The 17,426-nt window shown below is 30.8% G+C and overlaps 1 protein-coding gene across 1 annotated transcript in view; it reads left to right on the forward strand.

Annotated features, from left to right (window-relative positions):
* Positions 1–325: 325 nt before the first annotated feature.
* LOC113520761 (G-protein coupled receptor Mth2-like) overlaps positions 326–17,426 on the forward strand; it is a 78,246-nt gene continuing 61,145 nt past the window's right edge. Inside the window, exon 1 of the mRNA XM_052891745.1 lies at positions 326–909. Within this exon, the coding sequence (XP_052747705.1) occupies positions 409–909 (501 nt within the window). The 5' untranslated portion in view covers positions 326–408. The remainder of the gene's footprint in view (positions 910–17,426) is intronic.

Below are 17,426 nucleotides of genomic sequence, written 5' to 3' on the forward strand. Positions count from 1 at the left end.
CATTATTGTAAGCTTTTGCAGTAGCTAGATATTTGTGCTAATGATTAAATAAACACTGATAAGTTCAGATTTGTAGTACAAAACGATAATTTGTAGTTGTCACGACAGTTGTGTTGATTTATATGAATAGATTTTATTTAGTTGGAAACTTTGTTTTATTTATGCAATTGATATACATTAGATCCTTTTCAATAGTTTATTTATTGGTGTTATTTGTATATTTTTATAAGTTTAATGTACTAAGCGATGTTTATCTACGGGCAGGTGGGAGGCGTTGATGTCAGATGTATATTGTATGTTATTGCTTCCTCAAGTTCGTAGCTGTATGTAGCGTTATCGGAAAAACGCGGGAAAATCGTCGGCGGCCGCCCGTGGATCAGATCAGTTGGCTCGCGCCTGCCGTGAGAGATGGACGGTTCTGTGCGTTCGTTTGTCTTAGCACTCGCGGCGATCGCGTTCGCGACCGCGCGCGGCTACATTCCCTCCCACGATAATATACTCAGAATACAATTGTGGGATGCTGAGGGCCTGAGCAGAGACCCCATAACTACCCGACCTCCCTCTACTACCACACAACCCCCAAAACATAAATTGAAAGTTAGTTTGGATTCGCTGAACAATGCGATGCTGGAGGAAGAATACGGAAGCGGTTTCGGGAAGTTCATTAGACACAAAGTGAGACATAAGAGAAGAAGGCCAAGAGAGAGCGGCACTGACCTTCCGTGGCGGTTCCACTCCGGTAGTGGATTGGTGAATGTGGAGGTATACGATGACGATGTGCCGTGGAACCAGATTGACGGGGCTGGACACGGCGTGAATGTCAGTGTAGTGAGTGAGAGTGCGTATTCCGGTGCGGAGGGAGTACGGGATGTGAGCCCGCCGATGAACCTGCAGCAACTCGAGGACGAGGTAATTAGTGAGGACAAACAAACTGTACAACGACTCTTTTCAACGTTATCGTCGCCCCGAGGTGGTTAATAGCCATTCACTGAACTGATAGCCTGCCGGCGTTGCCTGCGGAATCCTATTCACGGTATCTTTTCAGAATTTCCCCTCGGGCGACGATGCGTTGATAAAAGTGAATGCCCTTCATTGTTTTAAAAATATTTTCGCACCGGCTGTATGTAGATCATATCAGAGGGCTGTGACACGACTGAGAAAGAGTAAAATATTTTTCACAGCGAGATTGGCTTTCATCGTCCCTTATCAGTGAGATAACAGCGTACTCGTTGATTATTGGCACTAAGTCGGTCATATTTATTTTAGCGTCGTCAAAGTTCATATTTTACTTATAAATATTTAGGTATAATCACGTTATCAAATTAGCTGTAAATGGAAATCAAAACAAACTATAAAAACTATTAAGTATCTCTAAATGTTATGACACTTGCTTTTGAGTCGTATGAAATTTACTGTTTTATCTTTTAGGCCATTACCTAGATATTTTTTATCAGTTACTGCTCTATGTACCTATACGCAAGTCTTGGATAAAGATACAAGATATTTATTGATTGAACTGTACAATTTATCTATTATTATATATGTGATGTATTAACAGATGAAAATCATCGAGGGTTAGGATTTACCTGCATATTTATTTATTTATTTTTTAAACCACAAAGGTAGCAAACAAAGATCACAGTCCATCTGATGGTAAACGATCACTTATATATAATATTTATGTGTAATATTATTAGCTTTGTGCTCGTTACCTCGTACGCCTGGATTTTGAAGTAGGAAAATCAATTAAATAGACCGTTTCTTCATGATATAACAAGATAAAACATACACCAGTTTTCAAATTAAACTTTTAGGAACGTAATAGTAAAAACCGCATTTAATTTCATCCACATTACCGATATATAATGTAGCAGAAAACAGTACACAATAACAAAAACTTGTACCTAAATAACCGTAAACGAAGTTATTGGTTTGGTTTGATCGTTCGTCCAAATTCGAGCTGAAAAGCCGGTATAGGTGAGCCACGAGACGACCGGAAACTAAAGTCGACAATGACGAATTGGAAGCAATAGTGGATTAATCTCAAACTAAGTTCGATATTGAATCTCATAGAGGAGAATGCATTAATCCTACTAATATAATAAATATGAAAGATTGTAGAGATGTTTGTTACACAATCACGCTTAAACCACTTATTGGATTAGAATGAAATGAACTGATACAAAAATACAGTATTGTAACTATTTGTCACTGTTATGTTTTTAACAGTCAAGGTAGATAAATACTTTTGACTTCTTTTTGAAGTTATACATAGTTTTGATCGGTTGAGACATTTGACTGTAATATACCTACTCTTTAAATAAGTGTTGATACCAGTACTTCTTCGAAATATCTTGACGTCATTGCTTATTTAAAGAGATGTGACGAGTTCGACCTTACCAATCAACTTTCCTAAATTGTTTCAATTGTAGCTTATGCCTATTGGGCAGCCAATTTAGAGTTCAATAAATTGATTTTAAATTAATATAAAAGAAAATTGTCATTAGGTATTTATCGGATCTTAATTTAGAATTATACTCGTAATAAATATGTTTTTTTTTTTATATAATTAAATACAACGGTGATGGGATTCCAAGATTAACCGAATCACTGAATCTTTCAATTTCGTGTTTGGATCATTTAAAAAATATTTGTCATTTACTTCATACTTCAGAGAATACGTAGTAATTATAGGCATAGATAATTCGTACTTCAATGTAACGTGTGTGTGAAATATGTACATATCTTTAAGCTATGACAAATCGAAATAGTAACTCGAGTAGGTAGGTACCTACCAATTGAGTAATAGTCCTTATGAGTAGTTACTGGTACACATTTTCTAATCTATCTCCTAGCTTGAATTGCCAATAAACTCGTTAACGAACGTTCGTCACGTACCTAACATGTACTTAATACCTATTCGTTCACCTATCGCAGTGACCGCGGCACGCCCTCCGCCCGCAGCTACTGATGGGCGCCAAACACCCGGATATTTCACGCAAATCGATATCCGAACTGCTGTCCACTATATGATGTAACTACATTAATTGGGTCTGATTGATTTCGGCCCATCGTACATAGTACGTTCTCGTTGTATAAATTGAAAATATTCTATTGTATATTTTAACGTACATGTAGGTGACTTGGGACCGTTCTTTATGACAGTCTATAGGAGAGGCCTTTGTTTAGCAGTGGATGGATAATGGCTGATATGATGATGATGATGATATTTTAATGATTTAAAAAAAATGTGTGTAGTTATGTGTAAAAATGTTATGTAATATCTCCCTGAATGCTGAACCAATTTTGATGATGTTTTATCCGAATTATTTACTCCCGTAGTGATTCCATAGAAATTAATTTTATTAAGATTGAAGTTTGTTTTTTTTTGCGAATAAATTCCTAAGGGTTCATTGTAGAATTCCCTGAATTATATTTTTATTCTCAGCAAAATTCTTTACCTATTTTTCTTTTTATTGAACAACTAAGTGATTGGAAATATTATGTTATTAATTAAGAATATTTTTTGTTATTTGATTATTATCTTTTTAATTAATCATTAAACCAACATAACCTATTATAAGAAGCCGACAAAAAAATTGGTAAAAAAAGTATTATAAGTTTAAATTAAAAATCTGCTCTTTAAAGTTCAACTGAATTATTTTAATCTCATTTTATAGTTTATTAAGTTTCAAATATATAAATGGTATAACCTCTACGTAATAAGCAATATTATGTAGTGTAGTGGTTTTCAATCAAGGGTCTGATATTCTAGTTCAGAATAAAAACGTTTTAGCGGGCCCTGGTAAAAAAAGATTGGGAACTATTGTATAAAGTCTCAATTTCAATTTATATTAGGGGAGCGTATTCATGTATAGCCGAACAACCTATTATGGAATATCCACCTTGCATGTACATATCTAATTAAGTAATTATAGGAATCGAGTGTATAATTTAATTTTATGGCTCAACTTCAATAATGAATTTATCTTTAACAGCACATTGGCTTCCGGCAATTTTATACCAACATTTTAACTACACTATTAATCACTTTTAATATTTAGGTATGTTAAGGGTACGACATAAAATTGGAGATATTGGTTTAGTATATTAATTAGGTAGTATGTGAAATTTTGCAAAATTGTTTGGATGTGTTGGATATTTGTAATCACGTATATACGTATATATATATATATATATATATATATATATATATATATATATATATATATATATATATATATATATATATATATATATATATATATATATATATATAATTTTTATTCTTATTTAGCTGTTTTAAAGCTAGATATTCTATTTATTGAGTTAAAATATTTCTTAGATTGAATATCCGAAGAAGTATTAAACAGGATTTTTAGTAACAGAGGTTAGTGACCCGGTTGCTAACAATATATCTAGGATATATGGCGATTTGAGACCAAGACAGATCTTCATGCGATTCTTCTTAGAAGATTTTCATGCGATTCTTCTATAAAATATTACATATTCGTATATCACTCATTGGTATCTCACTATCTCACCAACGTAAACCAGTATCGCCACAATTTCGGGTTACGATGCTATATTATGTATTAAAAAACTTAGATATCTATAAGAACAACGGGTTCGCTCACTCTTAACTCCATGATTTTCCATTCCTATGGGAATTTTCAAATGTCATGTTTACTTTCATAATAGCTACATAAATATGTAAATTCAATTTGAAATATTACAACCTTTGTAACGATACAGTCGAGAAAGTATTTGGGTAGATATTTTTAAGATCACATATTTTGAAAATGGTAAAGAATCGAATTGAATTTGTTATATGAATGAATATGCATTTTTAAAAAATGGCGAATTAAAAGTGCTTGTAAAGAAGTCTATTTGAATAAAGATCATTTGAATGAAAATATGAAAAAAATAGTAAGTATTATAAAACGCAAGAAGAATTCATAAGTTTCTCTTGCGCGATTTTTTCCACGCTGATAACTGTGTCCATCTTTAAACGAGCACGATAGAACAGAATACGATGGTAAACATCATATAATATTTATTTGAAAACTACTTTACACTATCCATATCGTAGTGAATGGAGTAAGAATAAAATTCCTGATCATTCGACTCCATTATTACACAATCTGTATGGCATTATATCGTCGCATTATCATCGAATTTGTAGGTATGACAACTTAAATGGAAAATGGTCTAAAAATCATTTTCAAAGTTCATATCGTAAAGACTATACATAGTAAGTGAATTTTTTAAGACTAATTTGTGTCCCACTGTTGGACAAAGAAAGAAAATCGACGCCATTTACGTCAAATTAAATAAACGATAGTACAAAAGCTAACCGTCATTAGTAGGTATTCAATGTGACGTGAAATAAGATCGTTGATCGTAATTCTACCTTTATCTTCATTACCAACATTATAACATGAATTTACGAGTCGAAAAATACAATTTCTTTGCGTGACACAAAGCCTACGATTATGACTCATGAAATTAACTTCGCATTTCAATTCGGAGTTTGGACTTTTCGGCGTAAATGACCATTACAGTTAATTATCTCTTAAAATTCGTTATGACGCGCGTACAAATCATTATGAAAAGTAGGGAATTGTGGGGAAATCGTAACTGGTGCTTGATAACGATCCCCTTTGCAATAGAACTGTAAAAAGGAGGGTTGGTTTTAGTGTATCAAACATCTGCTTTTGAAACGGGGCGAGCCAAAATAATTATCAGTACGCGCCATCCCTTAATCATAAAGAGCGATGAAGCGAGTTCTTCAGCGAAAATCGATAGCTTTGTTTTGTGGCGGCCACAATATATTTATTACTGTTACAAATAACGTAGATGTTGTATTGTGTTATAGAATTTATTTTGTAATTCAGCACTTTTACAACTAAATAAATAACATTAAAAGCTTTTATGAAGTAGATGCTGCTCAAATATTTGAATATTTTATTATTTTTGTATATAAAAAGTAGCAAATCAAAAATTTATTCAGAAATTATTCAGAAATCGTTTTTATTTCATTTATAACAAAATAAGCATTCGACTATCCTGAAAGTAAGAACGTTAAAATAATATTTTTTTTATGATAATAATGTTTCAAATTTAGTTTTCATTATTAATTAATTGAAAAGGACTAACACGAGAACTAATCCTTCGTGAGTAAACAAATAGCTAAGTTATCGCGTAGTAAGCACAAAAGCATAAGTAAGTAAGGAAATAAGTAAGGAAAACATGTACACTAGTAATTTATGAAAGTAGGTGTGAATTGTTTATAATTTTTATTAAAGTAATCTACTATTGATTGTATATCGTTATAGGTGCACCGTTATACAATAAACTTGCATAATAGTCAATCAGTGAGTATTGTAATAAAAATAATCAAAATATATAGATATTCATGGCATTCATTTGTACGAATTAGCGTCGCTTATTGCTCATAACATAAATCAATCAAATGAAGTTCATCGGTTAATAAATCTTTATTGGTTGTAACAACTTGTTTTGTGTTCGCATTTAACATTTATTTATGAGTTTGGATATTGCAGATTATTATGATTAAAATATGAAGAACAGTTGTATGGATCGATATCTAATATTTACCCACAGAATTAGACCTACATTTAATACTTGCCTACAAAATTACTTTTTTCTATTTTTAAGAAATAATAGAAATGGAATTTCCATGAAATTAGTAATCTAATTTCATTTCAATATTGTTTCTTTTTAATGAAACGTTTATTTATTGTTTTTGTGTGAAAAATAAAATGTTTGATACGGTCCCTATAATAAGCTTTTTTATGTTTATAGTCTATTTTAGAGCGTGGTTTTAGATCTACATTACACTATTGTGTGACTCGTATCTGAGTGTGTATGATAAGAGTTTATTTTTATTAATTTGAAGTTGTTTTTTTTTAATAAAGTCTCTGACAATAAAGAAATACTAATTAAATTTATTTAGGAGTAAGTGGTGTCGCTTAGCAGCTTACTTGGTGCCGAGTGTACAAGACATTAGCATTGCAGAGTATTTTCACTGAGGTTATCAGTTTCATTTCATTTAAATGCTAGAGAAACATGACAGACAGACTTCGCTAGCACAACATCTGGTCTTAAAGGATTCTGAAAATTTAACGGTCTAAATTATGGACCTAACTGAATAATTACAAAATTGTGTGTTTGTAGAAATGTATGAATCTTTGTTACTAAAACACGCTTTAGACGTCTGAATAAATTTAAATGAAATTTGATACACAGACTACACCTTGAATAAAGAATAATTCGATTTTTTTTAATGATTTTTTTACTAGCGGTAAAATACCGACTCTTTTCTTCGTTCTTGGATCATTTGTTCTATTTGTGGCTTAAGGTTATGTTCTGAGCAGACAAGTGACATTTTGTTCACGGACATAATTTTCCTTTATCTTTGCTTTTAAGTCCAGTAAGAGACAATCTTTGGCATAAATTTTAGACCGGTCATAATTGTTCAAGAAAGTATTGAACGGAAATGTGAAATTTGATAATTTTTTGTTTTGAATACATTAAAATTCAGTATATTTTTGTTTGAATGTGTACAAGACGTAAAAATAAAACTAAATATAATCAGAAAGACTCCTTTTTGTATATGAGTATAGCGGTCCTTCGAGCCGGATATGAACCAGCGACCTATAATACAATCCTTTAAATTGCGTGCTACAGTGCACATGTGTTTTGCAAATACACGGCTTATACAGTAATGAATTATGATCGCGAACAAAATGTACATTGTCTGTGTAGACCTTTTATAAATATATCTTTATGAACAGAACTGTCTATGAGTATATGTGTCTATATAAAGGTTTTCCCGAACAACTGCTTGATTAGAAGACGACAGTTAATTTCCTACGTAAAGGGGAGTGTTTCCTAAGATTTATGAAGTAAGACTTAAGTGATTGGATGTATCATGTGTACTAGTACATACGGAATACAAGTAGACGAATAAGGAATTAACTATATTGAAAATTAACAGAATTTGGGTTGAACTTTTTTCATAATCGGTAGATGCAAATTATTTAAGAAAAAAGATATGAGTATTGTTATAGCAGTGATATGCTATAAATTTTATATTAAACAATACTATACCGAGTGACATGTTAATGTTATGTTTTAATAAAAAAATGTTCTAAAAATATGAACGCGATAGAATTTTCTGTAATTCGTTTCATTATATTTCCATTTCCATTATGTTTACTATTTTTATACAATGCAGATTTACTAAAAGGCGTTTTGCTTAAAATGCCATTTGTTTATTTTTATTTTAGATGCATAGCGGACTTGGATTTATTTACATCTTTATTAGTGAAAGACGTGGGTGTCACTTGTGTGCCCAAAACAATCCATCGTTATTTATGGGTACGGAATATCATTTGAATTTTAATGGATACGCTTCATACGAGTATTTGCCTGTTGTTATAATAGCTCGTCTGTTCAGTTTGTTCTTTTGACAAATACCGTGTCCCGTGGTTATTTACATTATTGAAGAGGCGTCCGTCAATGTGCCACGATTGTTGTTAAGGTATTTCGACTTTATCTACATTGATATAATAAGTAGGTAGGTAAAGAGGTGTGATTCGTCGTATTTCAACACACTTGTTTCAATTTGCAGATTTCTATTGTAATTGTTTGTGGACTGTTTACGAATATACCTAATTATGATAATATCACTCATATGTAAAAAAAAAGTTCATCTGAAACTTGTACAAAATACTTAACTAAAGTGTCTAATATTCATATATTAACTTGTGTTGATTTTCAGGGCGCATAATTAGACGCTATCGTCAAAATATACTTATGTCAGTTATTATTACTCGTATTTCAGCCTGTTACCTACTCACCTAGACAAATTAAATGAGCGCAGACTGCTTTGTTGTTTTATGGCAATTAAAAAGTTCTTATAATCCTTTTCCGTATCTATATTATGGTTTTAACATAATATAAACTTACGCAGTGATATTTATATAACTCATCAATTATCTAAAAAAAATATTTATTAAAACTAATAGATAATTAATTGCAGAGAATCTAGTTGCATTGTATTAGATTTCTATTTTTAATTAAGTTTAAGTTTCTTTAATAAGCCTAATACTTGTTGTTAACAGTAGCAATGCTATTAGTTCAATAAGATGCCAGTAATCAAACATTTGTAAAACAGTTTACGAATTTTGGAGCAAAAAGACGAACGGACATAGATAAAAATAATAATACAATATTGTAAAAAATATGACTTTTATCGAGCATACCTAGTATGTGACCAAGAAGGGAGTAAACGCTGTGAACTACAATAAGAATAATTGGAAAAGTTTAAAAAATGGTTATAAAAATTTATAAGGTAGAGTAAGTTTATGTTACAGTTTTTGTTTTTGAGTATACTTATAATACATTACAGTAGCTATATCAGAACTATTAATATTGTTTTACCGTTAATTAAAAGATACTGGTATGTACAGTCGTATCAGGTTACATTATTAAGCGGGTAAGATATAGGTAATTAATGTACTTACGATAATATTTTTTTATCGAGAGATTAAAGTAAAATGGACATTACATACTTACATTCTTTTATCATTAAAATTTTGATTGCCTCGTTACTGAATCGGTAGCTGATTGGGCGAACGGTATTTTTAGGAGCCCGTATTTTTAATGACAATTACTGAAAAAAGAACTTTATAGCGGCGTTAATTTTATAGGATAAATACCCACCTTTATTATATGCCGATAAGGACCAGTTTGTTATAAACGAATTTGGGGATATTTTTATCTTGCATACGGACAAAGACGCGCACAGCTAGTTAATAATAACAACTATCGAAATCACTATTCTAATTAACCAAAATTTATATAATAAAAACGTATTTTCGTGCTATTGCTATGAGAATACATGTGTATTTAAGAAAAAAAGGAAAAAAAAAACAGTTGTACTTTTCAATTAATTATTCTAGAATACAGTTAAGTGTTGATTAACTTAAACGGAACAAGTTAATGTAAATAATTATGTTACTTTGTATGAATAATCAAGTAATTATGACGCCGACTGTGCGGAACCCTCAGAGCTACCGATGCACTCACACTTATCAATTTTTTAAGAATGATAATATGGAGCAATTGAGAGTATAATCTCGTAATAAGTGAAATAATTACGTTATTATATGGCAAGATAAATATGTTATTTATTTATTTAAACGCGTTTTGAAATGAAGAGACGTGGATTATTAACAGGTTTAAATATACTTGTAATTACATTGACGGTGCAGTTAGTAGCGCAGTTCAAGTCTCCTTCATTAATTACAATGATAAAATCTGTCACGAAAGATTGTTTTGTTAATTATTTTAAACCGACTATAAAAAGGTGGAGTGCTCAATTACATTGTTTTAATAGTTTATGCACAGGTTACGAATCTACAACCGCCGAAGGTGCGGCTGTGTATAAAATGCTACACCACCAAGGTTGTCAATTAATGTAGGTATGTCGTGTTCCTCATACCGTGCATTCCAGATATAATTTAATGTTTTAATATGAGAAGAGTGATATTAATCGCTAAGAAATTAATTGTTTAATTGAAATAGCGTGTTTAAATTTTTATAACATGAATGTAATATGTTAATGTATTATAGTAATTAAAATAAATTAAATTTAAAGTGAAATTACGGGGTATGGAGACATAAGATCTTAATCCCTAGAAATAGAAATGCATGAGGATGCATTGCCATTCAAGGTGCCATGGGCACAAAAGTATGTTCTGTAATGTCTAAGGTGCTGTTTGTTACTACTTTACATCAGGTGGGTCGTCAGCTTATTTACCATTATAGGTATCATGTAAATCAATATAAATAACATCAATTATCCACAAAGTTATAATATATTAATTAATATGTTTTAAGTTGAATAACAGAGGAATAACACCTGAGTCTTTAGGAATGGCAATGCATGGGGGGTATCATGGGAGAAACAGTATACTCTGTTGTGTCCATGGTGCTGCTCATGTCTATAGTGCGTCGTCAGCTTGTTTGCTATTCGAAGTTGTATATAAAAAAAAAGAAGTTGAGATAAAATAGTTACAAATCATCAACAGACTTTGAAAAGGAGGGTCTCAATTCGGTTGTATTTTTTTTATGATTGTTACCTCATAACTTCGTCAGTTGTAAACCGATTTGGATTTTTTTTATCTAAATTTACAGATTATATAGAAATTTTATCCAAATCGATCCAATAGTTTAATTTTTAAATCAAAATAACTTTAACTTTTTTTTAAATTTTGTCAGAATAGAAGTCTGGTTTTTTTTTGATTGGATACAATCTTTAATTATTTATACTCAGTATCAGTTTACGCCATATCACATAGGTCCTCATAAATATTAAATTATATTTGGTATACAGATGTAGCTCTCTGCGGGATATAGCTGTAGTTTATAAGAGAATAAAAAGGTTCTTAAGTGAAAATTTAAATATGTATTATTAATATTAAATATAACAAGCAAATTGGAGTATAAAGAAAATGTTTCAATTTGTTATAAGAGCCAAGTACGTTCATAATATTGTGGCAAATAAATAATTCATTCATGGCGAGATCTGTTTCATTTGAAGAAGGTTCCAGACCGAAATATATGAGGGTCGGTCATATTACGGAATTGGTTCAACTGAATTATGCTACATATTGGCATTTTCATTTCTTGGGTTTAACAATGGCTATTTTATGATAATAATAATCATAAAATTGTAATAAATTATTTTTTTTAGTCGATTTTTAATCTTAATTTTTAATAATTTGGTACTGATATAATAATCTTTACTTATATTAAAAATATGAGACTATGTTTGTTTGTTACTTTACAGTGACTTAACTATTTAACCAATTACTATAAAATTTGGTATAGACGTATTATAGGACAAGGATATAGGCTACTTTTAACCGCAGTTAGTAAATTTAACACGGTCGTGGACGAAATCGTGGGTAAAAAAAAAAACAAAAATATAAATACTTAGATTATATAGACTGTCTCCATACAAAAGTTTCGAGAAAAGCGGATCAATTTTTTCATACAACTTTGCGTAATAAACAGTTATGAGTGTGTCTTTTATAATTTTTATATTTTTCTTGTTTTATAATTTTTGCATCTTAGCGTAAAAACTAATTTTATTTATTAAATAATTAAATGCTACGTTAAGATACATCATGTGTATATAAAACACTGATAAAAAAATGAGTCAGTTAATTTGACAATTAGCTGACAAAAGGTTGACCCGTTTTTGAGAATCAATGCTCTATTCATATAATCTATGTATAAATCATATCGATTGCAAAATGTGTTCAGAGAAATGGCGAAGATACAAAATAACACCTAAATACGAAATTGGTAAACTGCTTCATTTGAAAGTAGTTAAAAAATATATAAATAATGTAATTTTTATCAGACAATCTAGACAATCTAGACAATCTACGGTCAAAATATCTCTATCTCACATGAGTAATTAATTTATATTAAGATGTCACTTCGCGAAACGATCAAGTCATATTAAAATAATTAAGTTTATAGATTTAAATTGTATTTTTATTGAGCTCATTTACATTAAACGTACATTTCTAATAACAATATATCACAAACTATAATGAATGGAATACAATCAGAGACAAATAATTATCTCTTTCATAAAAACGTCGCGGCCATCCATCTTGTGTCGAAATCTATTCTACTCTGGAGGTATGGGTACACAATCAGTAGAATTGTGTGTCAGACAATAAATAACAACTTGGGACTTGTTGAGAAGCGACTAATTAAGTGTTCGTGTGTTCGGACAATGCGTAGGCGCTCGATATCCCGTCTTAACGATCTCTATCTACCGTCAAACGAATATCGACTTTATTTTAAAATATATAAATATCAAAGTAAATTGAATGTACTAATCCTGTGAAACCCTTATGCAAATCAGTTATAATAAAGGTAGGTAGTGACTTTATTTCAATAATTGTTAATGCTAATGAAAAGTCAAGTATGAAATATGTGTATTTCAAATGTCGGATATATGCTAATGAAGATTTACCGAATTAATATCACGCTGTGTTTGGAGAGAAGTGTGTATCAAACGATAGCACATCTAACTGTATAGACGAATATACAGCTGTATATTAATGTGCAGGGATACCTGTGGCGTTAATGATAATATTAAAACTAACCGTTAATATAAAGTATAGGCATTAAGAATAATTAGAACTGAGTTTTCACTATTCTTATGTAAATAACAATATTGGTGGTTTGGTGGTTGGTTATTTGATTTGAATTATTTTGTTTGATTCCGCTAACTTTAGCATGTGTGTGACTGCCAACACTTTAAGATTGACCACTATTATTACTACTAAAAGATCCACAACCTTCCATATTAGCCGTCAATCTCCGACTGCCATTTCGTTAACGCACGTTTTTCGTGTTGACACTAGGAGCTGAGCAGTGATCTAATAATTTACCAGAAGATGCCTCGTTTAAAGGTGAAACACGTGTTGCAAAAGCTTGCTAATTGTGTCATTCAATTAATAATTAAATATGTAAGAATACGAGTATAAATGAAAATGAGATAATTTTTTTGATACGGTTATGGAATTTAGTAGACTTCTATATGAAATATAGTGATATATCATATCTAGGTTGTTGACTCCAGCTCACAGCTGTCAGTATGCCAACTTTTAGAATATGTTTGATTCGGGAAAATGAAGCAAGTACGCAAACTGAGTTGAAATAGTAACAGCTCGGCCATGCGGAAGAGATACTTCGGTTGGGTTGATTAATTAAATACTAAGTAACTATAAAAATAAACGAGTGTTAATAATTTAAAACGTTATCTTCGTTGATGGAATACGAAATTTTATTCATTACTGGCTGTTTCTTGCGGTACTGTCCTCGTGAAGTATCCTATGTATTAAATTAGTATATGAGCTATTCGTGTATGAAATTTCATTCAAATACATTCAACTATTTAAACCTGTTTGAATAACAAACACACAACCATGTTAAGAAATTTCTACATTATTTAGAATAATTATTTTTAAAGAAATATAGGTTGGAAATTGAAAAATAATTACCAGTCTGCGCATTTGCTAAGTTAGTATGGGAAAGGGATCATAATTTTTGGAGCCATGTTTCTTTATGAAAATGTTTAGTTTCGGTAGCAGATCACTTCTTCAAAAGGATTTTGATTTCGTTATGTTGTATGCACAATACAGAAATACTACTCCAATCTACGAAAAGTTTAATAATAATTCCTCAAAAGCCTTTCGTTCGAACGTTCACAAACGAAATGTTGAATTGTAACTGGACCTGTGATTTAGGGTCCTGTCGGGTCTCGGGGGCGTACTATTCGTGGAGATTAAGTGCTTAAACGGATAGCCAGCTTAAAAATGCATTGAACGTTTAAAATTCAACGGCTGAGCTCACAGTTCCGACCTTGAAAGCATGACATATTGTATCATCTCGCTGAATACGGAACGAACCGAAGCGATGTTCCGACTATATCATGAGTATTACGTACTTTGACTATATTACGAATCTCTCTAAATAATTACTATGAATAAACCAATTCAATTAAAAATATTAGAAATTTATGTAAATAATCAGCGAAGTAGGTTTTTAAAACATAAAATAGAGAATAAATAATTTGACTAATTTTGTTCATTTTATTACTATGTTATACTTAATGTTTCAACTTACTTTTATTTTAAAAATCCTATTATTTTATTATTTTTAAATATAAAATATTTTTATGACAATTATTTCGATTTCAGCCAGTTATGAATGTTTTTGTTTGGGCTTAGGTTAAAAATAGAAATATGTCGAACATAATACAGGTGGCTTCACATGGCCACAGTCTAAATAAAAGGTAAAGAGTAAAGTAACTGGATATGTAAGTCAACAGACAAAAAGGAGTAAGTTTATAATAATATAGTGGGTATATTTAGTAGCTCAGTTAAATAGAAATCCAAATATAAAGGACACACTGTAGATGGTAGCTGAAACTATCTCAATGTTCAATTTTGTTATTTTTTGGTATTTTTGGATAAAAATTGGAAAAATTTGGTAAAAACAAAATCAATATTGAGAAGTTTCAGTAATTTATTTGAGAGTTTTGCCATTTGCAAATCATATATAGAATGTAGAATACTAGCTAGATGGAATTTTAGAACATTATAATATATAGTCTATGTTATTTGTTAATAATGTATGCTAGACTATTTATATGTGATTTTTTTTTAAATTAGTTGAGTAGTTTTTGAGTCTATCCATTATAAATAAACAAACAAACATTCAAATCTTTCCTCTTTATAATATTTGTATTAGATATCAATTAAAAGAGTATGATGACGTTAATATCGTTATATCGTTAATAAGTATGGTGTCGTTGTCATCAAAACAGAAAAGTTTATGATCTCATATCGTATACGAGTAAATTTCGAGAAAAAATAAGGAGAGATGAAATGATACAAAGCGTAAGAGGCAAAAGCGTTCTGTAAATTACGTTTACTTACCTCAAAAGAAAAAGGAGAGTTTCTAATAATAATATTATTACATCATTCTTCTGCACCCTTCCCCGGTTATATATTCAACTTCTTGGTTTTATTCTTTTCACAACTCTGAAACGCGTTTTCCGATGATAATATTAACATTAGAAGACTTCCCTCTAAACAGTTATTAAAAAAAATGGTTCATAATTTACAGTTTCTCAATAATTAATTTGAGCAGAGATTTTTATTTTATTACTAGGTATATATAATTATTGTATTTGGGTACTTGCATTTACTAAAGGATAATTGGGAGGTAATATTATGATGAGCTTAGTGATGCAGTGGGTGGTTGTTTTGCGGAAATGAGGTTTCAGGATCGATTCCCGGTTGGACTGATTTAGGAAATCTGAATTGCCTCGTGTTTAGTTCTAGGTTATATTCTCAGATGTTTCTGGACTGGTTTATCATAACACAGGGTATATTGATTTGTAGACCAGACGATTGGTGTGATGTATCATACTAAAGAATGAATAAATACATAACTATTAATTGTTGATAAGATATAGTATGGAGACTATAATGAAACATTATAGACTCCAAACTATATATCTTATATAAGAAGATGTAACCGACGACATAATACTCGTAATAGACAATTACCAACATCGATTGTTATTGTTACCTTCGTGATTGTACACGTTCAGAGCTTTCTATGTACATACAAATCGGTAATGGTGGTGGGAGGAGTTACCTGCTTGCCACACATTGTATTCTATTGACAATTTGTCAAACATATTGTGGGGGCGACCCAGATATTTGTATGAACACGAACCATTGATAAAAGCGGACAATCTTATTCAAAATATTATTTCACTATTGTTCTATGATCTATTTGTACTGATGCAACTCTTAAAGATTATTTGTATCTGAATATTCTTTGATTGATTGTGACAATGTTAAAATAAATATGATTATTATACACAAGTGGTTTCGTATAACTTATTATATTTATCCATTTGTGGGTTATCAACCGTTTTCTAACAAGGAGGAAGTTACAATTCGGTTGTACATATTTTTGTTTGTTACCTCGTAACTCCGTCATTTATAAACCGCTTTGAATTTTTCCTTTATGTAAGATAATGTACCTTCAGATTGATTCCATAGACATTTTTACAAAATCGGTTTAAAAATAACTAATTTTGTCACGATAGAAGTCCGTTTTTTGTGGAACACAACCTTAAATTTTAATATGAGCTAAGAGTCAACTCGTTTTAAAGTGGTGCGTCTTTTATTACGACAAAACACCAAGCAAAGTCATGTGACTCTAAGTACTCGCAAAAATGTAGAATTTTACAGGGAATATTGACAGCTTTATTTATTATACACACACACACACACATATATGTATATATAAAGCCAAAAAGCTTATATATACTAGCGAAATTGTATTAAAATAAAATTGTGGATTAAGACTAGCTATTTAAAAAAATCACTTATACTTACCTAGTTTTAAAATAAAAAATGCATTGGAAGTATTACTCGTATCTAATGTGTGCCATAATATCCGACGGGTTGTCGACGGTAAACTAACAATTTATTCATAGACCTAATGGCAGGCTCCATCAGCTTTGTTTGTCGAGCTTTCTATGAAATATTATTCGATAATAGCCTGTAGACATGACTTACTTTAGTCTCTTGTCAAAACGTTAAGTGATTTGGTAGTTTCATATTACCGTATTGCTTTTTATAAATGTGCCAATACTGCTACTGTTATGAACGCTAAAGTTTGTGAGTATGGATGTATATTACTCTTGCATATAATACCAGAGGGAGACTTTGTACAAAAGTCCTTTGCTTGGGTACCTCTGTCCGGGTTTCTACCGTGAA

This window comes from Galleria mellonella, unplaced genomic scaffold, assembly GCF_026898425.1.
Source record: "Galleria mellonella isolate WM207_F2 unplaced genomic scaffold, CSIRO_AGI_GalMel_v1 utg1432, whole genome shotgun sequence".
In the NCBI taxonomy this organism is placed as follows: Eukaryota; Metazoa; Arthropoda; class Insecta; order Lepidoptera; family Pyralidae; genus Galleria; species Galleria mellonella.